Source organism: Python bivittatus, unplaced genomic scaffold, assembly GCF_059951505.1.
Source record: "Python bivittatus isolate LINGU-HERP-01145 unplaced genomic scaffold, Pbiv_v1 ctg000220_np1212, whole genome shotgun sequence".
In the NCBI taxonomy this organism is placed as follows: Eukaryota; Metazoa; Chordata; class Lepidosauria; order Squamata; family Pythonidae; genus Python; species Python bivittatus.
Window position 1 is genome coordinate 24,175,690 of NW_028277048.1, and position 26,871 is coordinate 24,202,560.

A 26,871-nucleotide genomic window follows, 5' to 3' on the forward strand; every position below is an offset into this window, starting at 1 on the left:
ACAAAGGTCAAACTAGTCACCACTGATGCGATCAGCAATTATGTGCCTTTAAAAAAAAAAAAAGTTATTATGTGATCTTGAATTTTCCAGGTGTACTTTTTAACTTTTTTTCCAAAAACCAAAATTTTAGTTTTATCATAATTAATTTGTAATTGATTGCCTTGTCAATACTTAACTAGTGCCCCAAGTAAATGTTTCAAACCCAATCTACTACGTGAAAGAAGAACAGCATCATCCGCGTAAAACAAAGCCCAAATTTTCCTTTTTGGATTTTGGAGAAAAAGTTAAAAAGTACGCCTGGAAAATTCAAGATCATATGATAACTACAAGTAGAGAATGTTAGTTATTTGGGCATTTTATTTAACCATGCTCTAACCTGGCAACATCATTGCAAGACAATACTTCTGAAAGCAAAATCTACTATGATGGCCTTGTTTCAATATTTTTACTCAAAAGGAGGAATGTTTGTTCCTGCAGCAATACAAGTTTTTAATGCCAAAACTGTATTTCAGATTTATATGGAGCTCCCATTTGGATCACATTTCCTAATAATAACATAGTCCAACTGCAGACGAACATTTTAAGATCTCCTTTAAGTGTTCCAAGCTGTGTTCTAAATTCTGTTATTCTTTTGGAAACAAAGGCTTGGTTAAGCACTATTAAGTTTTGGTTGCAAATATATGTTTTTAAAAACAAGGAAGGATTGCTTCAGGAAATCCCAAATGAATCCTTCGTAGATATGTGGTTTAAACAGGTGGCTGAAAAGATTAGTCTGATTGGCACTGATTCTGATTAGTTATTCTCCAGGGATATGTCATCAGCATTTCACTGTATCAACCGAAGACTATGAGATAATTCAGTACAGGAATTAATGGCTAAAGCCAACGTTTCATGTTCATCTGTAACCTTTGGAATTAACTACAAATATACTTTTCAACTCCCTAAATATTTGAATAGCTTATATTTAAGTAAATACAGAATAGGCAGATCAAATGTGTTGCCATCAAATATGCTGTATGGTAGATTTTAAAAAATTCCCCTCTCTCAAAGATTTTGTCCTGTAATGGTATTGATCTTGAAACAGTGGGTCACATTTTACTGTATTATGAATTTTATAAGAGTCTTTGGCAGGAAGCTATCTGAACTATTTTAAAATCCAAACCAGGAAGAGATACTTTTGAGTATGTAAAAATGTTACTTGCAGATGAAAATCCTAAAAAAAATGTAAATGTCAGATATGAGCTTGTGAAAAGGAGTGGTTACTTCAGATATTCTCCATTCCATTCCATTCCATTCCATTCCTACAGGTCACAGACTCACAAAACAGATCAAAATAAAATGAATAAAATACAATAAAATAAGAACATGAATAAAAAGAAATGAGGTATGAACAATGCAGCATCTAATTCTTTACACCATATAACCAATACAGTGAACCTCGGTAAGAACTGCAGTAAACAGGAAGTAGTTAAAGTGGTTTGTAGCAGAGGTGTGTCATTTAAGATAGAGCCAGGATGGCAAATATAATGTTAGGGCATGCTCCCCCAACCTTCCTGATGTATCAGTTTTAATTCCAGAATTCTCAGTAGGAATTCTATGAATTGAAGCTCACACAACTGGAGGGCAACCAGATTGCAGAAGGCTATTAGGTTAGTGACTTGGAAGTTCTAAGGACCAGAGATAAGAACTTTCCTCAGATTACTTCCCCTAGAAAACTTTTCTGCCCTTAAGGAAAAGGTACACATCAGCATCTCCGCTTTGCCAGAAATGTTTGCTCTGAAATCCACTCACCTAAATCAGCAATGCAGCACTGCTTGTTGTTCTTGACCAAGATATTCCTGCTTTTCAGATCCCGATGAGCAATGGCTGGCTTGCCCTGGGTGCCAAAGATCTCCACATGCAGATGAACGAGCCCACAGATGATTGAGGTGGCCAAACGCAAGCAGGTCTCCGCGTCCAACACTGTGCATTGCAAGTAATCATAGAGGGAGCCATGCTCGTGGTAGTGAGTGATTAGCCAGAGTTGGGTACTTGAGTTCCGTGATGTCATGTCTGAGGCAATGAACCCTGTGGGCAGGGAAAGAGAGTAGTGCTCAGGGGCAGAACATGCGCAAGGTGAGGATTGGCATACAGGATGCAAAAGGAATATACCAACATTGCCAAAGAAGCTATTGCCGTTTGTTTGCCTAGGACCACTTGGGACTGGTGCACTTGCTGAATTTCTGGAGGAGCTGCATTGTTTCCACTCACCCAAGATGTTGTCATGCCTCAGCAGCACCGTGTTATAGATCTCTGTCTCACGGAACCATGACTGCTCATCACGGGAAGAGAAAATCTTGACAGCCACATTCTCCCCATGCCAAGTACCACGCCATACCTCCCCATAGCGTCCTTTGCCTGTTATGGGAGAGAGGAACATAGTTTTCAAACTCCTTTGCTTGCCTTCATGAATGCTTTCTTGCCTGAGCTGACTGGTGTTTCCCATATTAGACGAAATGTTAGTGTTCAAACTACTAATGTGTATGACTCATTTTTTGCCAGAGCAGCTGCAGGAGTTGATGACAATGAAAAATCCCTTGATCTATTTAATCAGAAATAGTTATTGATGAGTAGTTGGCTCTCTTAGCCTACTTTCCAACTGCTATGGATAAATGTACAACCCATTCAGAATCTATATGCTATTTCTTTTAAATGGGCGAGAACAAAACTTTCAGAGGATGATCACTAGCAGAACACAAAGTTTCTTTGTCAAATATATATTTCCAAAACATTTTGCTAGTGGCAAACTGGGATATTTCCATGGAAAAATTAACAGAGGATACGCAGTTCTTTCCTTGCCCAATGTTTATCCATTAAGTTAAGAATTTTCTTCCCAATATCTCAGGGTTAAGGCAGATCAGCTCAAGTGCCAGCTTAATCTTCATTTTGGGTTGGCTTGCAGATAACAGAAACAAACATCTTTAATGAAATGGCTGAGAACCGAGTGACAATGTTAACAAGTTTACGTGAAGTATCTGTTAATGGACCAGAATACTTCAGGCTGCAGGAAGAGTATCCAGTATTTGAATCTGTCCATGCACAAATAATCCTTGCGCACATAAAAGAAGACAGGATATTTTTTTTCCCATACTACAGAATCAGCTTTGCACCTCTGTGTTCTCATGATGTGTTCTGTGTTGATGTGTTCTGTGTTCAACAACTGAGTTAATGTATTTCTGCTTTAGTAATGGGATAACCCAATGTGGAAGAAAAGTGATCTTTCTGTTTACAGGAACAGGGGAAATGTTGTCTGTCTTCCACCATCCCAGCAACCTTCAGTGCAGCCTACAACCATGATTAGAAGCTTTGGGAAAAGCATCTGGTTACAAAATTAATAAAGTGATGTCATGCCACCTTCACAGCTCTAGCTGAGATTTTTGAGGAGGAATAATACTTGGTAGCCAAGCAGCTTCACCCCATTACAAATATATTATTATTATTATATTATTATTATTATTATTATTATTATTAGTAGTAGTAGTAGTAGTAGTAGTAGTAGTAGTAGTCACACAGTCAGCAAGGTGTTTAATCTGGATTTGGCATTTTTATCCACCTATTGAGTCCTTTCCAAGGACCTGGAATAGCCAGATGTTGTAGTCTGATGGTGTTAAAGGTATGATCACAGGATATAAGCTGCATTATTATTATTATTATTATTATTATTATTGTTGTTGTTGTTGTTGTTGTTGTTGTTGTTATTATTATTATTCATACAACATATATTAAAATGTGGATGGGAAAGTGCTAACAAGTTTGAATTTTTCCTTTTTGCAAATTGGGGGTGGGTTCTGCTCAGACTTCAGTCGCTTCAGAACCTGCCATGATTTGATGGGGGGCACGGACTGAAGGCCTTCTTTGCTGGAAAATGGACGTTGATGGAGTCTTGGTGTTCCCTGCCTGCTTCACTGATCAACAGCCTACAGGAGCAATGGCTGGCTTCAAAACAATTTGGAGGGATTGTGCAGTGGAAAGAGTGCTGTGTGGAAGTGTCCTGAAGGTGCAGGCCAGACGCAAATATGCCACATGCATTTGCCCAACCATTACCGCAGTCTGTACATTCCTGCAATTCCAGACAATTGTGAAGAAAGAGATGGCTCAAGTGTGTCTACTTTATCAGAGAACTGGGAGGTATCCAGCAGGTTCAACCGTTCTCTGCTGGTGACAATTCAGACATTTCTTTCTCTCCTTGGCTTACCAACACATTCAACCAAGGTGATCTGCCGAGCCACAGTTCTTTGGACTAGAAAGGGCAGCCCAGAGCCACTTCCAGTGGTGCAGTCGTCATTCAGCAAGACCTGAACACAATTCAAACATGGGAAGAATCTTAGAGGAATAGATGGAGAGAGATGTTTTGGTAAGAGCAACAAGGTAGGCAAAGCATGCCAAGCCTGGCTTCTGGAATTTCCAACTCCTTAATAAGTTGCCCTATGGACCACATGACCAAGAAGGAAGGGGGCTTAAAATGGGGAGATAGGCAGTATTATGTGGCAATTGCTTCTGTCACAGGAATGCACTGGGAACTTTTTTCAGGGTTTTTTCCCCTGGAGTCCCTGCAGGATCTGGCCCATAATCTTTCTTTTGCTGGCTTCTCCCCCCACACCTGGAATTCTTTCCAACCCCTTTACCTGCAATGGCAACTGCAAGTAACTGCACAGGAGGTGTCTGTATTTTCTTCTGTGTGATGTGGTAATATGTTGCATCTGATGTGTTTCTGCTTTCCCTATGTCATACCTTTTTGGGTCTATGTGTGCATGGGAAGTATAGGGCAGGTGCGTATGCTCTGCTGGGGGCCACATAACCAGGAGGGAGGGAGGCTTAGAATGGAGCAATTGGCAACATTCCAAGCGCTTCTCCCACAGGGATACCCTGGGATTTTTTTTTCTGGCCTTTTTCCACCTCCCATCCAATTCCCACTTGGATCCGGCCCATTTTCAAACTCAATATTTCTTTTGCCAATTTTTCCTGCCATACCAAATTCATCCTAACCTGTTCATTTTTCAGAGTGTTATTCTGCTGATGGAAAGACAGACAGATGGACAGGCAGAGTCTTGATCCCTTTTGTATAATGCCTTTCCAATATTCTGTTGGGTTAGAACAAATAAAAAGTCAAGATCTAACACCAGCCAGAAACTATTGTAATGCACCTTTGTCTCTGACTTCCCATCTCAGAAAAGTTGTGTCCTCCATGACTCATACCAAAGTTACCTCTGAAAGAAACTTTAGTGGATCTCTAGAATCCTTCCTATGGGAGAAGGCAAAAGCACCAAAGATAGCAGGGGACACATAGCTACAGCCAAATGTATTTGTCCCAGTGGTGGAGGCAGATCAGCATAGAAAACAATGCTGAACAATTTAGATTGGAAAGTATTCAAGAGCAGTAAGATTAAACAAGCCAAAGGCAATTAATACAAGTCCAGGCAATGATATGTGAACCTAATCTGTCATCATTAAAACAATCCTGGCTTAGAGTTATGTGAGCAACCACAGTGGCACTGAAATGCCATTCCTAATGCATACTTACTTCTAAGGTGCTGTCCCCGACCAGAGAGGTCTTCAGCATAAAATCCACATCCCCCAGTTCATTAGGCCCAAATGTCATATGTCTCCGCCGTCTCAGGGCCAGCTTCCAGACAAAGAGACCGACTAATATAATGAGAATCAAAATAGCAAACAGTGGAACCAGGATCATCAGGAGAAGATTCTTCAAAGATGGGCCCTCTTCAGGCAGATTTTCACCTGATTGGAAGAAGAATCCATTTGGTTACTACTGTTTTTCTGATGGCAACAAGTCCTATAGATTAACCATGTATGGCTTCCCAGTTATTCCAAACCAGTGTTTCTCAACCTTGGCAACTTTAAGATGTTTGGACTGCAACTCCCAGAGTTCCCCAGCCAGCATACTGGCTGTGGAATTCTGGGAGTTGCAGTCCACACATCTTAAAATTGTGAGAAACACTGTTCTAAACAAATGGAAATATCCCTCTGGGAGGAGGCAGCAGCATTTCTTCTTTACTCCATAACTCAGGAAGCCCTATAGGCTTTGGATCTTTATTTCCTCTGAAGATATAATTAACAAGAAATAGCATTAATATGGTATCCAGAGATGATTAAAAGTGGGAAAACGTAGGACCTAAAGAACACTCAAAGCAGGTTCAGGCTCTTAACCTTGTTGGGACCAGAACTTCTGCACAAAATTTGTTGTGGCTTTAAGAAAAACTGACAGGCAGTTCATGCTTCCTGAAAGCCTGGTAGGACTCAGCGTGAAGGCTCTTGCTCTATGTTGATGCTGAACAGGAGCATTTGCAAGGGGAGGGAGCCTAAGAACAAGTTAGCCCCCATTTTAAAACGTGGATGCAGGTCACATGACACTAAACAAGCATTTCATCTGTTTCTGCTTACACACATTCCCTCAGTCCATTTTAACAGGATTTTGGGAAGCTTCTCTGAGAACGTGACTAAACTGAACTTCAGTCTTCCTACTATGAGATGTACAGCATGTTGAAACATTTTGTTACAGGATCCACATATTCTATTCTATTCAGTTTATTTCAAACTCAATCCTTGATAGCACTTTTGATTTAAGTTAATCATTGGCTAAACAACTCGGTTATCCTAAAAATAGAGACAGGGATCTATTCCCCTTTGCTCTAATGAAGATAGTTTCTTTAGTTGGCAAAAACAAAACTCTTGTCCTTTTTTAAAAATTAATCTGATTTATCTTTTTGTCTTTTTGCCCAAGCAAGATGACTATGGCAGCTAACAACACGGCTTAAAAAGAAGGCAAAATAATAAAATTAAATAGCACTAATGGATTCACAAAAAGTCTGGCATCTCATTTTGTCCAAGAATGGAAAGATGACAACTGCTTGCCTTGTAATCATAAGTGAGAATGTGTGGAGGAACATTCAAAAGGCACACAGTCTTGTTCCTGTCTAGGGGAGAATGGTCTTCATACAAGCAAATAAAAATGTACCTGTTAGCTGGATGGAAAGATCCAAATTGCACATGTTGCCCTGGCAGCATTTCATGCCGTAGTTTTTTGTGATAGAGCCCCGGCATAACTCAGTTTCTTCCTTCAGGCACCCTTTCTTATGGATCATTTCTCCATCCTGCCAGTGTTTGCTTACAAAACACCAATCTCCTGAACACGTGAGGTTTTCTGAACATAATGATTTCATACACACACAATTCAGCTGACCTGTAATACAAAAGAAAACAATATATTTCATGGATGTTATATAATTAGTTCCTATGCCTTCTAAATCAAATAATACAGCAGCTATACAGTATTTGATGGCTGGATTCACACAATTAGGATATTTGGTTTTGGTTGAAAATATTGGGTGAACCCAGTTCTTCTGGCTTATTTAATAAATTATGGTTAAACAGACCATGGTTTAGCATGCAGGTTTGCATCCATATGCCTGCCAGCTTCTTTGAGTCTCGACCTGCCTACCAGGCCTTTGGGCTTCAGCCCTTCATGTCCCATGTAGACCAGTGGGATTAATCTGCCCTCTTTTGCTACAAGGAAACCATAGGTAACCATTCTCATTTTGGTGATAATGAGAATGAAAACAGAATCTATGACTCCTTTCCCTCTTCCCTCTTTTCAGAGTATGTGTGTGCACAGATATGTGTGTAAGGAACAATTCTGTTTCGGTAGGTGGCATGTATGGCTGTATATATGGTGCTGGGGAGATTTTATGTGGTGTATGGGTGTATATGTGTCTAAACGGATGGCTTAGGGGGAAGAAGACTGTCCATTTGTATGGGTTATGGGTGCATGCGCTCCCATGTGAGTTCATGGGAGCATGATTTGTGCAGAAAATTATGTGTGTGTGTGCGTGCACGGTTGAGTCCAAATGGATCTTGTAAATATGCACTACAGCTTGTTAACTTTTATAGAGCTTCCAAATGATGCACATTTTATAGAAGTTCCAAATGATGCAATCTTTATATACTGAACAGTCCAAGTTCTACCTTCTTTCTGTCCATCTTTAAGAAATGGTGGAAAGTTAAAATGAGGAAATGTAGTGGTGGTGGCTGGTAGGATAATATCTGAAGTGACAACATAGGATGAGACTACGCAAAGAGACTGATGTGTGCCTTTCAGATTTCAAGAATTTGGCAAAGTTTATGCATACAAGCCTCCCACATAACTCATGCACTATCCAAACCTGTGTTGAAAAAAAAATGATGTGCAAACTGCTTGCATGTTAATTCCTCCCCTTCGGTTATTAAATAAACATACTGCTATATTGGGTAGGATAAACCAGAAACATAAGCTTCTCATCAGGATCTGCCCAAGATATGCACATAGGTATAGCAGACTTTGGAACAACGAAATGGGTGAACACTGCATTGTAATTCTGACACCAAGAAAGAATGGGAGAGAGGCAGTGTTTTGTGAAAAATGGGTTGGGTATGGACAGTGTTTGTCTGTAAAGAGAAATGTATCTGGGAGGATGTGTGTGTGTGTGTGTTTGTGTATGTGTATCTGCACACTCATGTAAGTACACTGGATGTGCCCTGAAGGTCTGCCTTGACATCTGTTGTGCCAAAAAGGTTGCCTCCTTGGGCCAGCCAATATTTAGGCTTAAACGCTTTCAGAAGCAGTAATGATAGAGAGGACAAGAAGCAAGTTTTGGTTGGATCAATGCCCCATGGATGGAAGCTCTCCAGGTACCTGATCATACTACCTTGAGCATCCCAGAAAAAGGCAAGACACAATACAAGAACAGAGGCAATAGCCAACTGGGAGTATCCACCACTGGGAATCACTACTTCAAGATGTTCTGCAGAGCCTGGAACTGGAATTCCCGCCCGGTCTCCATTCCTAGCAGAGGCTGCGGCAAAGAACTGGTCCCTGCCCTTAGCTTGGAAAGACCTTTTACATCACTGAGTGATGACAAAGGGTTGCTCGTCAGAGACAATAGCAATTTGGGATTCAGTACTGAAAAGCATGTCTTTTCTTGTAAAGACCAATTACCCAAGCTGCCTCGATTCAACTTGCAGAAGTGAATAGGAAACAGTAACATTTCAAACTCTGTCTCTCTCTGTCTCTCTCTCTGTCCCCATGTCCTCTGCTTGGCTTTCGTTGCTCGAACTGTTGTTATCACTGTAGCAATGTCAGAAAGAAGCTGCTGGGGAATTGTTCCCAACTGACATGCTTTGCTGCTTTTCCACCAAACCATTGATATGGAAGAGGAGAAATTAGTGATGGTTCTAACCCTATCTGTCTGCCCTGCCCATTATTTTTAGTAAGCACTCTACTAGCATCCAATGAAGTGTTCCAGGATAACCATTATAAGTATACAAAATCAGTCATGGGTCATTTCCACAAAAGTGACTTCCAGCATTTTCCTAGGATCACCCAGCCATTGCTGAAGTGCTGTACAGTAAAGCCAGTCCACGTTATTGTTATTTTGTACAATGATGGTTGTATAACTCTGGAAGATACTACCAACCACTAGTATTAAAAGGGGTATGTTCAGTGCTGGGAGAATAAAACAATAGGACCATTGTTTCTCATCCTGGCAGATACTAGCCTGGCCCAGCTGATGCTGAGGAGGAAACTTTAAGATATGTGTCCATTTCTTTCATTTCTTCAAAGGTAGAAAATACACTTTAATGTTGGTTTCTTCAAGGGGCCCTCCTGGAAGATATTTCCCTTAAAGCACATAAGGCATCTCATTAAGAAAGAGCCACATTTAGGTTCTGGGTGTCAATGTTTAAGCTTTTTATAATGATCCTCCAGCTTTCTCAGTTGTATGCTAGGAGAGTGTAATACTGTAAATGTAATCCTGTCACGCTTCGATTTTTTCCCCTCCTTTTTCTCCTCTCCTGAAACTGGGCATAATTATCTATAGATTAATCAGTGCTCACTAATGCTATAGTTACACAGCCACCTCTACGTACATGGCATTTAACAAACTACAAGGCTGTATGTTCTAAGCTTCAACCCTGAGGAAAACAGCAGAGGAAATGGGATGCTATGCCAAGGAAGGAGTAAACAAGGAAACACTGCACAGACAGATTTTTTTCTGAAAAGGAAAATGACAGAAGTGGTGGAAATGAAGATTATGATGTTGGGAATATGACTAAATAGCTCACTGGAAGCTTCCAAAATCACCAGCTAAGTTACTGTTACAGTCATAGGAAGAGATCCCATCAATTTCATAGAAAAAAGTTGTTTTTTGAGAGATCTGATAAAACCAAGATAGGTGGGCTTGCAAGTAGCTGCAAGTATATGGGGCAGAAAGGAAGAAGGGAAGGATCTTTTGAAGGAATAGATGTCAGTCCTAAGGCAGACCAGATTAAGAAACAAATGCCATCTGTATTTGTAGTATTCTTAGAATAGTCATAGTAACAGAATCTTGTAAGTATAAATGTGCTTCCCTCCTCCCTCATTTTATCTTTGTGTGAATTAGGGAGGGGCCTGCCTGAGGCATTTTCTTAAGTTTGTTTCTTGGAATGGGCTCAAGCCCTGCTTATCTGATCGTTGTCTTGGTAATGGATGTTCCCACTGTCCTTCAAGGCCATTTTCTTTGTCCTCTGCAATAGGAGACCTTCAGGCAATAAGAATTCACACATTGCACAAAAAACCTTAATGTGGTTTGTTTGGCTTTGGCTTAGCAGGATGTATGAACCAAGCCATTGTGGTTTGTAAGCCATAGTTTATGTCTTAACACAGTGAATAAAGCCAGGCAACTGAAGCTGATTCAATAAAATATACTGAAGCAAATAATGGTTTAGCACATAAAATGAACAATATTTGTGAGTGTCAGTGGAGCTGGACATGAATATTTTTCTCTAAACTTCATAGATGTTAATATAAACCAAAACAACATAATTCTATAGAAGCTCTCTATCCTTCAAATATTTCTTACCAGCTGTGAGCGTGATGTTTCCTACAAGACACAGAATTACCAATAAAGGGCGTGTGATAGCTGTTTGCGGTAGCATTTTCTCTGCAGAATGAAAAACAAAATGAGTTACTAATAAGGATCCTAATAAGCCCTTTTCAAACACACACTGTAATAAAACTTGTCACATTAAAGATATATGTTGTGCGTATTTCCACATACACATCCTTGTTTTTTTTAATTAAAGAAAAAACACGCAGAGTATGGTCATCCACGTGTGAGAGAGAAGTAAAAAACAGCAAATAAACAAAATAAGCCGGAAAAGATAGAACAGGGAAATCTACCAAGGAAACAAATGAACCAGGCAAGACACATTTGCTTAAATCATTTTTGGATAATTATCACTATGCAAATATTCATGGACAACCAATCCTTGTCCTGATATAGGGCTAGTCAGGCTGAGAGTGACCCAATCAATTTGCACCACTTCCCTCCCTTCCTCCCCTAACTTTGTATATAACTGCATTCAAGGCTTTTAAAAACAAAAATGGGTCATAATATCTGGTGGAAGTTGCCCTCTACCAGATTAAGCTATTTTTGCATCTAGCTTAATATTGTTTTTCAGACTAGCAATGGTTCTCCAAGGGCTCAGAAAGAAAAGGGTCTTATCTTTCATCTGTTACTTGATTTTTTTAAAACTGGAGATGCCAGAGACTGAATCTGGGACTTTCTGCTTGCCAAACACATATGGAACTATTAAGCAATGGTTCCTCCTCACCAGTACAACAGAGCTGCAGCATCAGGCCAAAGAAGCATAACTTCATTAATCAGATATTGTTAAAAAATAGAAGAGTAGGCACAACAGTAAATGTTTCTGGGAAGGGTGTTCTATAACTAGGACATCGTTTAACCCCTGGAAGTAAGATCACTTGAACCATGGGCTCAAAAGTTGGTATCAAATGAATGAATGGAATATGAAATCTATCAGATATCCTGGAATTAGATACTCAGTGGTTCACATGGTCTGTGCAGTAAGATTTATTTATTTATTTTATTAGATTTTGGCACTACCCAACTCCAAAATTATTCCGGGCAGCTCACAATATCAAAGAAGTAACAAGATAAGAAACACCATACAGTATAAACAAACCACATAGCATCTGGCCAGTCAATACAGAGACTCATTCAAAGGAACCCCATCCACTCCACCCCAAAGCCTGGAAGAACAGCCAGGCTTTCAAGGCCTTCTGAAACACCATCCGAATGGGAGCCACATAGCTCTCCGAGGGATCTCGTTCCTGGGGAAAGGTGCTGTGACAGGGAAGGTGTGCTTCCTGAGTCCTGATAGATGGCACTGTGCTATCAAAGGGACCTAGAGCACACCAATGCTGCCAGCTCTTACCAGCCAGGCAGAAACCATGGGAGACAGGCAGCCCCTCAAACAACCTGGTGACAAATGATCTATCATTTCAGTCATTATTAAGAAATATTCATAAGAATACTTTCAGACTACCAGTCCCTAGCCTAATTTCACAACTGAAATGAAATAGACCTTGAGTGGGTTACCAAAACCATAAGAGAACTGGCATGTTTACTTCTCCGCAAGTCTGCAGTTCTCTGCAGGAACCCACAGCCAATGAGAACTTTCCTACCTTGCCAACAGATGAACACAGAGTTGTCTTGGCCAAACAGTTGTTAGTCAATAATCGAATGCAACACACCAATCACTCAATCTCACAACAGCAAACAAACTACTTCTACTTTAAAACAAAAAAGAAAATTCAGATGTTAGTATTTCATCATCTGCTATGATGGCATACCTTCTGGCTTGATGATCCTATATTTTGGTCCCTTTTTCAAGCCCTGCTATCTGGCTACCATGGAAGAAAACTGGGAAGTGGGTGGTGGGGCAAAGTAGGCATCTCCTTCAATGATCACACAGAAGCCCCATACAATACAGTCGACTGAAACTCAGCCATTTCTGTGCTTTGAACAGAAGTTCCCCATTTGCCTGAACATTTGCAGCAGTAGCAGCAGCAGGAGGAAGCTAGGCCTAACATGATAGCAAGAACAACACTGGTGACTGCTCAGTGGGGGTCCTCAGTTCATTTTGTGAGCAGGCGTGAACTCATATCAGATAAAACTTTATCATCTTGCAATTGATAGGGTGACTCCACCTCCCACAAGACTCCTGAGATTCCCTCCTTTGCACAATTATGAATGGTGCAGGAGAGCTCTTATCTTTCTCATCTGGCCATCCTAAGTGCTAGATGGAGAACTTGGGAAACTGTTTTGCCACTGTGCCTGCAACAGAAGGACAAACTTTTAAGCAGCAGTTGATTTGGTTCTTCTGTATGTCAGGGAAAACTAACTTGGTGTCTTCCCACATTCTAAGATATTCTTGATTTGAATTTCCATCAGCTCAAGCTGGCATAGCCAGTGGCAAGAGACTGTAGGAACAATATTCCAAAGAATCGATAAAGTATTCAACTGCCTATTCCCATTCTACACAAATCACAGTATTTGGAGATGGTGCACTAGAAGGCTGTTAATGATCTTAGGAAACCTGGTTGCCATGAAAGAGGGAATGTGCAGGGCCTGTTTGCACATCCAGTTCATTCGTGACCCTTAAGCTTTTGTATTTTTATTCTCTACTTTTCCAGCCCACCCAGAAGACAAAATGCTATTTAGTGGCAGGATCTGGCCTCAAAAGATGCTGGGTTTCCCTTGTACTGCTCTGATGGTGATTTTTTTTTTTTTTTTTGCTGCATTTCTGGCTTTGTTCTAACTTTTCCCTTATATCTTCATGAATTGAGGCCAACTGTTGATTTGAGAGAGACTTGGGGGTTTTGTAGCAAGCTCATCAAGGATATAAAAATACTCTTTGCAAGAATCCAAAAATGTTCCAGCTGCTCCACTGAGGAGATAGGAGCAAAAAGGATTTTTTTTTGTTTTTGTTTTGAGGGCAGGGGGTTGCTTATTTGTTCACTTCCTTGTGAAAGAGAAACTCCTGCCAAACTAAATCCAGCAGAGTCGTGACCTTGCCCAATCTGCTCCCAACTTGTGCAACCTTCCTCTTAGTAAATGCAGAAAATGTGGGTCCTGAAAGTCCAGGACTCATTTTGTTCTGTTTCACCCACAGATTCCTAGCACAACAAACAAGCTATGTCTCGGTTTCCTGCCATTCAAAAATTCCAGCCTGTCGTCTGGGCGTTGCAGCCTGGACAGGAATCAAGATTGTTTAGATTCTGCTGTTGATGGGGGGAAACGGAGACATATACAGAGAGATCTATAAGTCTGTAAAGATCTATCGGAGGAAGACATAACCAGCGTGGCTCCAGCCATGAGGCCGCCTAGCAGGGCAACAAACTACCCCACAAAAAATAGCTGGCTTTGTTCCTGCTGATGAAAGAAAAATACAGACATGACTTTCAAACAAGATTGGCCTATAAACACTGAGCTCAGAAGAGAACACTGTTATCAAAGTCCTGCATGGAGTCGGATGCTATCTCCCAGTAAATCCCGTGCAGGTGCTTCTTTCTCTTCTCTGACACAAACTCACTTTTCTTACAGACCTTAACAAGTATTTAGCATTACTTCTGCACTCGTGCAAGCCATCGTTCATGTTAAATAGTCTCTGACTGATGGATCCACAATTATATTAAACCACTGATCATTTTGAACATGGTGTGTTGAGCAAGCAATAAAATGTCAATTATGATTAATAAATGGCAATGAATGAATTTACACATCATGCTAAGCCATAGCCAGACAAACATTATTACGGCCTAGTGCATCTTGCCAATGACTGCTCTGAAGTGGAAGGATCTGTCGGAAGCCTTCTTTGACTGTTCCCACTTTCCAAAGAGTTTTTTTTTTTCTGTGTGATTATGTTCAGATTATGGAACACTCTCTCCCTGGACTTATTCACCTTAGGGCCAATTTTTTAGATGACAGGAGAAGTCTGTCTGGTTCCCATGTTTCTTTTTTTCCCATTTTATTTCCTCCCCATCTGGTCTCTGTTTCTTCTCTCTTTCCTCCTCTTGGACAGCTCACCAGCTTCAACACTTGAGTTCCCCTTTTCCTCCAGCTGTTCCCAGATTCCTCTGCCTTCAATGCAAATTTCAGTGACCTCTTCCTTTCATAACTGGCTTGAGCTCTAATTCTCATAGACATTGTCTACATTGGAGTCCCCAGAGGATACGCCAAAGAGGCGCCTTCTCATGTCAACTGTCTTCTGTGTCTCCTCTTTAGAGGAGACTTGGGAACTGTACAATCAAACCCTTCTATAATTCTGCTCCAAAAATTGGGAAATCATTGGGCAATTACATCTTGCAAACAGTGGAGAGAAGAAAAACATAAAAGCATGGAGGTGGGGATACCATTTTTTCTTCTTATGGATGAAACTTAAAACCAAAATGCTTGGGGATAAATCATATTTGGAACTCAGCACTATGTGAGTCAACATCTGATCTAAACATTTTTTAAAAAATGTAACGTTCCATAACCTATACAGCACAGAGGAATGGTTTCATAACTTCATTGAAACTACTTAAATTTCCCCAGTGGCCCCTATACATGTAAAATCTAATATTTACACACACACACACACACACACACACACACCTGTAAAATCAAATGAAACCTGAACCCTTCTTTCTTAATCTTTATAGCCCATTGATTGAGATTTTTCTAATCTCAACATGACTGCAGCTTCCAGAATTAGTTTTCGCTGGATGAGTGTCTCCGCCCATGCTCTTCCCCTTACCTACTGGGATGGCTCAGAGCACATCTGGAGGGTATATTGTTCAGGAAGTCTAGATAAGAGTGCAACCGGTCTAATAACTCTTGATATCTATTAGGATAAGTGTACTATACTGTTTGGTTACCACTTATCATCTATTTAGTTTCTTGGATCTAGTTACTTATTCATTTGATTTATTTCTACTCAGAGTGAGCACTCCAGATGGTGTTCAGGGAAATGCATGGTGTTTCACTTCAGAATGAAACAACTCAGAAATAAATGCCTAAAGGCTTAAAAACTGTGTCTATCAATTTTCCATGCATTTAAGAACCAGGAGTTTAGTCCATTTTCGTGTGTGTGTGGGGGGGGGGGAGAGAGAGAGAGGTATAAATCAGAATATACAAATATGAACTTTCTTTCATTCCCCTTCCCCACTCTTGCAGTGATTAAATGACAAACCTACCTAGGTATTTGAACAACTCCCAGGTTCAAAAGAAGCACGCCTCTTGAAGGTCAGTTTATGGGATCAACACAAATTCAGGCCTATGGATTTTTCAGAGGGATACAAGAAGGAAGATGCTGAACACAATGAATATTCATGCTGATTAAATAAGTCTTTTCATATATTTTTTATATCTGAGATGCTTTTTAAAATGTATCCTTAAATAACTCAGAGTAGATTGAGAAGTGGAACAATGAAGTTAGAATGGCTTCATTGGTGGTCAGAATGCTACCACGATCATCTTCAAGTTGCACCAGAGTCATGTTTCACATGCATGATGCTGCTAGAACAGTGGAGTACTAAATGTGGTTTGAGGACTGTGAACTCGCTCCATGGTTAAGTAATCACACAGCTGCTTCAACCACAGCCAGGTTTCTGCACAGAATCAGTCAAACCACATTTTGTAGAAGCCAATTTACTCATGTGACTTGGCTCTAATTTGTACATTCACAATTTCTCCTTTTTATAAGATAGAAATATAGGACACTGACAAAAGCCAAGCCAATATAGGACCCTGTTTAGCTGGGTTCTTCCCATTATCCGATACCGACCCATTCAAGTGGAGATATTTGGGAGTTAAGCCTGGGACTCTGCTACTGAAGGCTCTTCCAGGCGTAGGTGATAAACTATCAGCTATGCAAGATGACATCCCAGGATGACCTCTTGAAGCAGGAGCAAGCTGAGATTTGGCAGGATTGTTCCACTCCTTGGAACCGTGTGAATCCACTAGAAAAGGGTGGGTAGATGGGTCATCTCACTTTGTTGATAGAGCTATACTATACTCCACTCAAGAAGAGCCCTAAGTTACAGTTTCATTGTTAAGTTTAAATGCAATATGGATTTTGATATTCTGTTGACTTTTGGTTCCCCCCCTTGCTACTCTTTATGGTTTTTAGCACTAGTGTTTCATAGCAATTACAAGTATGACTTGAGTATCAGGTTCATGAAACATGTGGGACGCAATGACTGGCCTCACTATAACCCTAAATCATAATTTGATTGTTTAGTTTTTGCCTAGCGTAATGTGGGAACTTAGCCACTGTGGTTTGTAAGCCATGGCATATTGCTTTCTTTGTTGTATGAACCCAGCTAATTATAGTTTATTCATGTATGGCACATGATGTGAGCCCACTCAACGTGCCATTTTATCAGCCTGCACCCCTCATCTCCATCTGTAAAAATATAACCTCACTTTATTCAGTCATTATTACTGAGAGTTTATTGAGAAGCACTTAGAGGCCTTGGAAAAATCCTCTCTAAATACAGAACAGAATTTTGTGGCTGACAGTCTCAAAACCTCAGATTTATTTGCTGATTCTCCTTTTTAATGTTAAAATAAACAATCATGACTTGGTTCCTCTTTTAACAACAGTTATCTATTGCGTGTGTGTGCAGAAGTGACTTTTGGCCAAATTTCAAGGTAGAGAACTGGAGAATTTCCCACAGTTGTAGTGCCCAGTCAGTGTCATACTTCCGCTCCATGACAGCAATGAAAGGAAGAAAGCATAACTGAAAGAGGGCACCCAGGTCTTACCCCACCATTCCTGTAATTTCAGCAGTTGTTTAAGTTTCAGAACATTGACAACATCTCAAATCATACTTTAATCTGAAGGCAAGCAGTATTTGGGGGGCTTAAGGGTGCACGCAGATATTGTGTGGACAGTTAAGGTCACATTCAGAAGGGGGATGGGGACACTGGGGAAAAAAGAGCAAGGTATTAGCTAATATTTAATACACAGTTAACTAAATAAAACTGTTCTGCCACCTGCAGCTGGATTCTTCTAAGACGTCCAAAAGAAAGGCATGAAATCCTTTACAGACAGAACATTCTCATATGTATTTTGGCCAAGGTTGTCCAATATATATAATTTTAAATTTTAACATTATAATTTAATAATTTAAAATATATTTAAATTTTAAATACATACTTATATGCATGTGTGTATATATATTTATAAAGACACACATACACATACATGCCCATAAAAATCAAAGATAAACTATTTATATGCATGCATATAACGCTGCCTATTTTGTCATCAAGTGGGGCATTGAAAAGATGAAAAAAGTCATGTTATGTTAAAAAAAGTAAACATATCAATTTCAAAATGGTTCAGAAGTTTAAATTTAGAAGTTCAACCATGAATCTTAGTTACAAATTGAACTGTCATTGATTTCAGATGGCAAAGAACTTGGTAATATTTTCAGAAGGTTTATTTATTCAAATTTATACCTCTGGGGTTGATGGGCAGCATATAAATTGAATAATAATAAATAAATAATTATATATCTCACAAGAAGTGACTCTGGGCAGCATACAATAATCAAATAAAACAACACATATACAGTGCATTCGGAAAGTATCAGACCCCCTTCATTTTCTTCAATTTTGTTATGTTGCAGCCTGATATTACAATTGTTCAAATTCCCTTTTTTTTCTCATTAATCTACACTCAGTACCCCATCATGACAAAGTGAAAACAGAATTTTAGAAATGTCTGTAAATTTATTAAAAAGAAAAAAACTGAAATATCACATGTACTTAAGTATTCAGACCCTTTACTCAGTACTTTGTTGAAGCACCTTTGGCAGTCTTTTTTGGTATGACATGACAAGCTTTGCACACCTGGATTGGGGGATTTTCTGCCATTCTTCTTTGAAAATCCTCTCAAGCTCAATTAGGTTGGATGGGGACAGTTGGTGGACAGCCATTTTCAGGTCTCTCCAGAGTTCAAGTCAGGGTTCTGGCTGGGCCACTCTAAGACATTCACAGAGTTGTCCCTAAGCCATTTCTGTGCTGTCTTGGCTGTGTGCTTAGGATCATTGTCACGTTTGAAGGTGAACCTTCGGCCTAGTCTGAGGTCCTGAGCGCTGTGGAACAGGTTTTCATTGAGGATATCTCTGTCCTTTGCTCCATTCAGCTTTCCCTCAACCCTGACCAGTCTCCCAGTCCCTGCTGCTGAAAAACACCCCCACAGCATGATGCTGCCACCACCATGCTTCACTGTTGGGATGGTACTGGGCAGGTGATGAGCAGTGTCTGGTTTCCTCCAGACATAACGTTTAGAATTGAGGCCAAACAGTTCAATCTTGGTTTCATCGACCAGAGAATCTTGTTCCTCACAGTCTGGGAGTCCTTCAGGTGCTTTTTTGCAAACTCCAAGCAGGCTTTCATGTGTTTTGCACTGAGGAGAGGCTTCTGTCTAGCTGCTCTGCCATAAAGCCCAGATTGGTGGAGGACTGCAGTGATGGTCGTCCTTCTGGGACTTTGTCCCATCTCCACACAGGATCTCTGGAGCTCAGTCACAGTGACCATCGGGTTCTTGGTCACCTCTCTTACTGAGGCTCTTCTCCCCCAATTTCTCAGTTTGGCTGGGCGACCAGAAGAGTCCTGGTTGTGCCAAACTTCTTCCATTTGAGAATTATAGAGGCCACTGTGCTCTTGGGAAGCTTCAGTGCAGCAGAAATTTTTTTGTAGCCTTCCCCAGATCTGTGCCTTGCAATAATCCTGTCTCTGAGCTCTGCAGGTAGTTCCTTTGACCTCATGGCTTTTGCTCTGATACAGTATGTGTTGTCAGCTGTAGGCCTTCTACAGAGAGGTGTGAGCCTTTCCAAATCATGTCCAATCAATTTAATTTTCCACAGGTGGACTCCAATCAAGGTGCAGAAACAGCTCAGCAAGGATCAAGAGAAATGGGAGGCACCTGAGCTAAATTTCAAGTGTTGTTGCAAAGGGTCTGAATGCTTATGCCAATGTGATATTTCAGTTTTTCCTTTTTCATACATTTGCAAACATTTCTAAAATTCTGTTTTCATTTTGTCATTATGGGGTACTGAGTATAGATTAATGAGAAAAAAAAATGAATTTGAACAATTGTAGTATCAGGCTGCAATATAACAAAATTGAAAAAAGTGAAGGGGGTCTGAATACTTTCCAAATGTACTATATAAAACAGGCATTAAAAATATAAAAAGTCAACATTAAAAATAAAAGGTATTAAAATTAAAAATATACAAACTTCAGGCAGAGGCAGAGTGAATATATCGACCTCAATAGTGGAGCCATCTAAACAAGATTCCCATTCCCTGGGACCCCCAGGCCTGGTGACATAACCAGGTCTTGAGGGACTTCTGGAACATCAAGAAGGATGAAGCTAACCTAATTTCAGGGGGTGGGGAGAATGTTCCTCAAGGCAGGTGCCATGACAGAGAAGGCCCGCCTCCTAGGACCACCAAATGTAAGTTCCTGGCAGATGGTATCTGCAGCATGCCTCTCTGGCAGATCTAATGGGGCAGGCAGATGTAATTGGGTAGAGGCAGTCCCTCAGATAACCCAATCCCATGCCATAAAGGGCTTTAAAGATTTAAACCAGCACCTTGAATTGGACTCAGAAGCAAACTGGCAACCAATGCAGCTCATAGGCCAGAGGTGTAACGTGTGCTGTCCTAGGAACACACGTAACTGTCTGCGCTGTTGCATTCTGTACCAGCTGAAGCTTCCAGATACTCTTTAAAGGCAGCCCCGCGTAGAGCACATTACAATAGTCCAATCTGGAGATGATTAGGGCATGAGTGACTGTGAGCAGAGCCTCCTGATCCAGAAACGGGCGCAACTGGTGCACAAACTGAAGCTATGCAAAGGCCCTCCTAGCCACAACTGCCACCTGCTCTTTTAGCAGGAGTTGAGAGTCTAGGAGGACCCCAGATTGTGCACCGAGTCTGTCTGGGGCAGTGCCACCCCATCCAGCACCAACAATGGCATAGTCCTAGAACCGGAAAGCCCCAAAATCCAGAGCCACTCAGTCTTGCCAGGGTTCCGCTGAAGCCTGTTGTTCTGCATCCAGACCCTTGATACTTGGTAATATTTTTAGAAAGTTCCTTAGCTCAGGCTATATATTATTTATCCTCTAATAATAAGCTTGTGAAATTCAGTGCTGCAAGTTCTGGTGATGACTGCCAGAGCACAGGTGGCTTTAAAAAAAGGAATTAAGTGTATGGAGGAGAGCTCTATTGGTAGCTCAAAACTATGTTGCTCTGGAAAAATCAGCAGAGCCATAGTCTTCATGCTCACTGTAGAGAGATGCTACTGCTCACAGTTAATGCTGGGTTAGATCTCTTTACTCTTCAATCTCATACTGCTTGTTTAGATTACTAATTGTTGCTTTACTTATTTTATTCCATCAAGCTTTCACTGTACTTATTTAAGTTTCTTACTGAGAATGTGTCATAATATATAACAGGGGTAGGCAATGTGAGATCCTCCAGATGTTCTTCGTCTGAAGATCCTATTTATCTCACTTAAGACACTTCCATATAGCCACTGGTATCATCCCTCTTACCTTTACCACAATCTGCTGTTGCTAGGCCAGTATCTCCATTGCTATACTCTACTGTCCCATGAAACCGGTCAGGGCTCCTTCCAGCTAGCCACTGTGTGGGTGCTGGAAATGGCAGCTGTAACCACACCCTTCCCTTGCTATGTTTGCTTTTCTTAGCAAGGGAGAAAATGATTGGCCATCCCACAGCCCCAGGGGGAATGCTGTAAAATGATTTTCTGTTTTTTTCTGAAACAGGAGCTAATTCAGTAATTAATTGGTTCAGCTTCCCAAGACCATAAAAGCCCCAAGGGTTCTGGGAATGTGAGGTAATGCCAGTGGTCTTAATGGCTGGAATTTGATGAGAGCTGGAGGACCTTTCATTATCCAACCCTGATTTAGATACCATATGCAATTTATTGGGAAGTTTCATAAATGTGGGGTGGGGTGGGGTGGGGGGACAGAACACCAAAAGACCTTGACTTGATAACTTGATTGATCCAAATGGCAGACCTACAAGCAAAGCCTACAACGTTGATCTTAATATGTGGCCAGATTCATGAGTGAAGAGAATGCTTCAGGTAACCTGGTCCTGGAATTTATGTAGCTTTAATGATGAGCAGTAGCTCTTCAAATAGGACTTGGAAACTCACCAGGAACCACATGAACTGATGCAAAAGAGGCAGTTATATCATTCAAACTTCCAGTCCAGAGGTGTGCAACTTTTTTCAGGTTGAAGGTCACACTTGGGTTTGAGAAGCACACTGGGATATACGCTCCAGAATTGGCAGGGCCAGAACAAAGAAGTAGTAAGGCCAGAATAAAAGCTACACTTGAATCATTTTACTTCAGTTGAAATTACATTAACTTAATTAAAAGAAGTTTATAATTATTGTTCATGTATTTATTAATTTTATTTTTCTAACATATTAAGAATCAGAAGGTGGTGGATAATTCTGAAGGGGTCTTGAAACTGTATCTAAAGCTTTAGAGGTCCTGGAATGGCAGATTATGCAGTTCAGTTCCAGCTCCTCGCTCCTACCAACCCTGGATACCTTTTTCACCAGTGGAACTTTTTGAAGTGTCTTCATAAAACAGGAGACAGCTGAGAATTTCCCTGGAAGTCTCACCAAAGCAGAACTGGACAATGCAGTTTAGAATTGCAGTAGCCTCTTGAATTGCTGATTCATAGCACTTTGAGCCTTTTTGCTCACTGCTGAGCTGAAGTGCTCTCTATTCACCCCTGAGTCAGCAGAATAAATACCAACATGAGATTTACTGTCCCCCCACTGTTGATTCCTATCCTGCCTCTCTTCCCAGTCACTAGAATTTCTTGATTTCCCTCCAAGGCAATGGATGACAAAGCCTAACAGGCTTTATACTCTTTGAGGCTGCCTATAAATGATGCCAGAATAAAGAAAACAAACATCTGAACAACCAAGGACAACTTTAGCCAACTTTACTAATGACATGACATGAAGGAATGACATGAAGGCAACATCTTGGGAATACTGTGGAAAAAAGATGTCAGGGTGTGTCTGTGCTGTGATTAGGTGCAAGTGGAAAATTGAAATCCTTTTCAAATGTATCACTTTTCAACATACATATTGGGTTTTTCTCATCTCAGTGTAAAACATTACATGTGTCTTTCTGCAGAAATTCACTTTCAGGGTGGGGGAACACTATTTCTGCATAGTGTACTATCAAAATAATCTTAACTGCTCAGTTTCAGTTCTTCAATCTACCCTTCCAAGAATGGGTAGTTTTCAGTCTTGTGGCATCTACCTGATTTTTTTCCCCTAGAACCCAAAGATCCTCCAGTTAGCACTTGGTTAAAAGACATATGCTTAGAATTAAACACATTCCAAGTCCAGGAATTAGTTTTTTAGTACTAGATTTGACAAATTCTCATAATCCTTTTTATACAAAAAATCCCCTCGTTACCCTTTTTCTTCATGTCAGCTATAAAGGCAGGGGAATGGACATGGAGGTCCTAGGAGGCTCAATATGGATTATTGGGAGGAATCTATTGAGGTTAAACTTGAAGGTCTTTATGCAAATGTGTTCCCGGCCTTGATCCCTAATTTCCAGATGGTACATGGATTTACTAGAGGCATCAGTTATCACAGTTCAGACAGCACCCATTTCAGAATAAAAATGCAGCACTTGGTGCTATGAGCCAAGTGCCCTGGGAGGGGCACCAGGACTTAATCTGCCTTCTTTGCTGACCTCTGATTTGGATGTGCTAAGCTACAAAGCAGGGAGGAAGCCACCATTTTGCCAGTTGCACAACATCCCAGAGTGTCATTGTATTGAGGAAAATAAAATGATGGCTGATTGCAAGGCCATGCCACTGCTAAGTCTACTGGATCAGAGAGGTTCCCTTGCTGGCATCTCCCCATCTATACAGCCTTGTCTAGAAAACAGAGAATGAAAGACCTTCTATAAGAAAATCCATTGGCAATCTTCAGAAATGTCAGGACTAAAAAAAATCATGAATTCCTGGACTTGCTGGAGAAGGTTCCTCTAGGACTTGCAACAGGAGCAAGAAGATGGCACATTCTGGGTCACATAATTCTTCACTTTCTGGGGATACTTTCTGTTTAACGGTGGAAAGAACCACCAGCATGGGGCAGCTGTTCAGTGCAGCGAGGAATACACACAAACCAGTAATATTAAGAAACAGGAGCAGAGGCAGGATTTATAGTCGCAGAATATATCTGTGTATTCAAGAGAGACCTCAGCTCTAGTTCTTAGAGATAGGGAACATTACCTGAATAGCCATGTCATTTATATATCAGGAAGGTACATACACAACATTCTTCCGTATTTCTACATAATAAATACAAATCAGTAGCAGAAAACATAAGCAGTTAAAAAGGCATTATTCCAAAGAAGTGCGTACTTACTTTGTGGCTGTTCTGTATTCTCTAATCTGTCCCAGCAACAAATCTTTAGCTAAGCTGGCTGCTGAAGGATCACCAAAAGAAGAGGGCAAAACATGATATAGAATGCAAATGCACATATATTTGCATATGTACATGAATAAGTGGATATTCATAGTGACTGTAATTTAAATAGCCACATACCAATATCTCATTATTGAAGAGAAAACTGACAGGGCAATCTCTGTGTCAGCTCAGTCTGTGGTGTATATTGTAAGGATTTCCACATTAGACATTTGATATACCTCTGAGGCTAGAAATGTGATCTTTTTGCTGAAGAGCAGCAAATTAATTATTTTATTGCTCTGTTTATTGCAGCATTTGCCCTATGCAACAATCTCAGAGCAGATCTGAATTTAGCAAAGAAGGTCGTGATTTGTAAAGAGGAGTGGTAGGCAGGGAGGAAGATCTAACCTTTCTCCAGCAATGTACTGCTTTCTCTCTGAAATCACCTCCTCCCCACCAAGGGGGTTTAACAAATCTCTTTCCTGTGCTGGTTCTGTTCCTTTGTGGCCAACCACCTTGACATTTTGCAACTGTCTGGTGGAATAACGGCCTGAGTCTCCACCAAAAAGGATTGGCTTAGGGAAAATGTAAGTTGTCCTTGGGTCAGGCTTGATTCCTGGTGCCTGCGTTCAGGCATTTTCCTGGTATACTGTTACAGTGTTCACCCTTCCCTTGTACCCGGCTGGTTTTTTTCAACTTCCCAATCTAGCCTACAGTCCTGGAAGTCCCAGGTGGTCTCCCATCCAAATACTAACCAGTCTTCTTAGAGAGGAATAAATACAAATCCAACAGATATATAAATGGTATGTGTGTGTGTGGGGGGGGGGTTGTCATTTGGTTTCTACAGTTGCCTGATAAATTGATTTCACATTTTGCACAGATGACAAAGAGGAATGGAAGAAAGAGCCCATATTTACTGGAGCTGGAGCTAGCTTACCATTGCAGAAATCTGTACCACGTTTCTTTGGAACTAGTCCTGTCGTGACTAGGTTTCCCTTTTTAGTACTTCATGGTGCTGCTGTTTGGAGGTATTCCAACCTAAGAATGATCCCTCCTAAATCTTTTAAAAAATAAATCAGCCATCACCCAAGATGTAGTCTCTATACAAGTTTTCCTGAGGACCATCATCTTCAGTTTTAATTGCTGATGGCCTGGCAGCTTCTCCATAGAATTGGATGATCTCCCTTGGAGAATTCGTCCCCCATGGAAGATATACTCTGAGATTCAGGCTATAGTGGGAGAAGCTCCATGCTTTCTTCAGAGATTTGACATTACCGTTGCCTGTTGCTCTTGTAAAATCTTTGCCTGGATTTTGCAGGGGAACCCTCATCCGAGTTGAGCTCAGCAAGTCAAAGCAACTGCCAATCATTCAGAAAAAGGGCAAAAGCGGACCAGCTAATTTAGCTTGCAACTGATTATCTGAGAACCTACCTGGAAAACTTCAGCCCTCTCGGCTCCCTCTCCTGTTTTGATATTTTTCCCTCTCTACAGCAGAAGGCCTGATGCTGAAAGAGTCAGTCTTAGGAGTTGGGAATATTTTCCTCCTTTGCTTGGGAGTGTTTAAATTTTGCCAGAGAAAAATAGAAAAGTCTGAAAAAAGAAACAGCGATTGCAACTTACCCGGAAGATTTTATATTGGGAGGGGAGCGGAGCTTGACCACGTCCTGTATCCTGCTACTTTCCTGCTTTTGGCAGGCTGTGACGAACTCTTCCTCCGATGTGAGGTTTTCCTCCAGTATCAAAACCTGAAGTGCCTTCTGGAAAGGTGTATTTAATCTCTCTGCCCTGGGCGAATCCCAGTTCTTCTCTGATTGTGCCTGAGAGGTGGTCATGGACCTCCTTTCTGACCACCCTCCGTTTCCCTAGATTTCCCAACTGAAAAAAAAAAAAAATTCCCTTGATTTAGCCCAAAGCTCAATCTAGCTAAAGCTTGTCTCAGGGAGGTTGGTGTGTTGAAAAGCAGGCAGAAGTGTGTGTGTGTGTGGTGGTGGGGATAGAAGACGAGATCTTATTTCCAGCCCCCCTCTTAGCCTCTCGCCTGAAAGCAGCGGTTTGGCAAGATCTGGATGTGGGAGAAGTTAAAAATGTTTCTTATTACTGCCTCTTCCTGCTTGGCTTTTCTCCACCACTCCCAGCTAATAAAGCATTTCCTATTGTGGAGCAGAGATCTATACACACAGTCTCTCTCTCTCTCTCTCTCTCACACACACACACTTTTCCTCCAAAGCCCAGGCAGCCTCCTCTGCCGTTGTTTTCCACGATCCCCCATACAAGCCCTCTTGCTTCACCTTTCCTCTCCCCTCCCCCCCGCTGTGGACTTCATTTTCAGAAGTTGCTTGACTAACAAGAGTTGTCAGACCCATCAAGTGACTGGATGGGCCCTTTAGTTCGTGCTTTGCTTGGCCATGATGTGCTGACTAAGCCACAGATGACTGGAATTACAGACTGAGATGGC

General features: G+C 41.0%; 1 protein-coding gene across 2 annotated transcripts in view; it reads right to left on the reverse strand.

The window, feature by feature from the left end:
* Positions 1–26,474, reverse strand: part of ACVRL1 (activin A receptor like type 1) — a 42,914-nt gene extending 16,440 nt beyond the window's left edge. The window contains exons 1-8 of one of the 2 annotated variants that reach the window (XM_025170441.2): positions 26,037–26,474; positions 16,112–16,191; positions 10,929–11,009; positions 7,013–7,237; positions 5,561–5,775; positions 4,235–4,334; positions 2,251–2,397; positions 1,792–2,067 (exon numbers count right to left, since the gene is read on the reverse strand). In XM_025170441.2, the coding sequence (XP_025026209.1) occupies positions 1,792–2,067; positions 2,251–2,397; positions 4,235–4,334; positions 5,561–5,775; positions 7,013–7,237; positions 10,929–11,004 (1,039 nt within the window). In that variant the 5' untranslated portion in view covers positions 11,005–11,009; positions 16,112–16,191; positions 26,037–26,474. The remainder of the gene's footprint in view (positions 1–1,791; positions 2,068–2,250; positions 2,398–4,234; positions 4,335–5,560; positions 5,776–7,012; positions 7,238–10,928; positions 11,010–16,111; positions 16,192–26,036) is intronic. The other variant, XM_088138163.1, reaches the window with a different exon arrangement.
* Between the last annotated feature and the right edge of the window lie 397 nt (positions 26,475–26,871).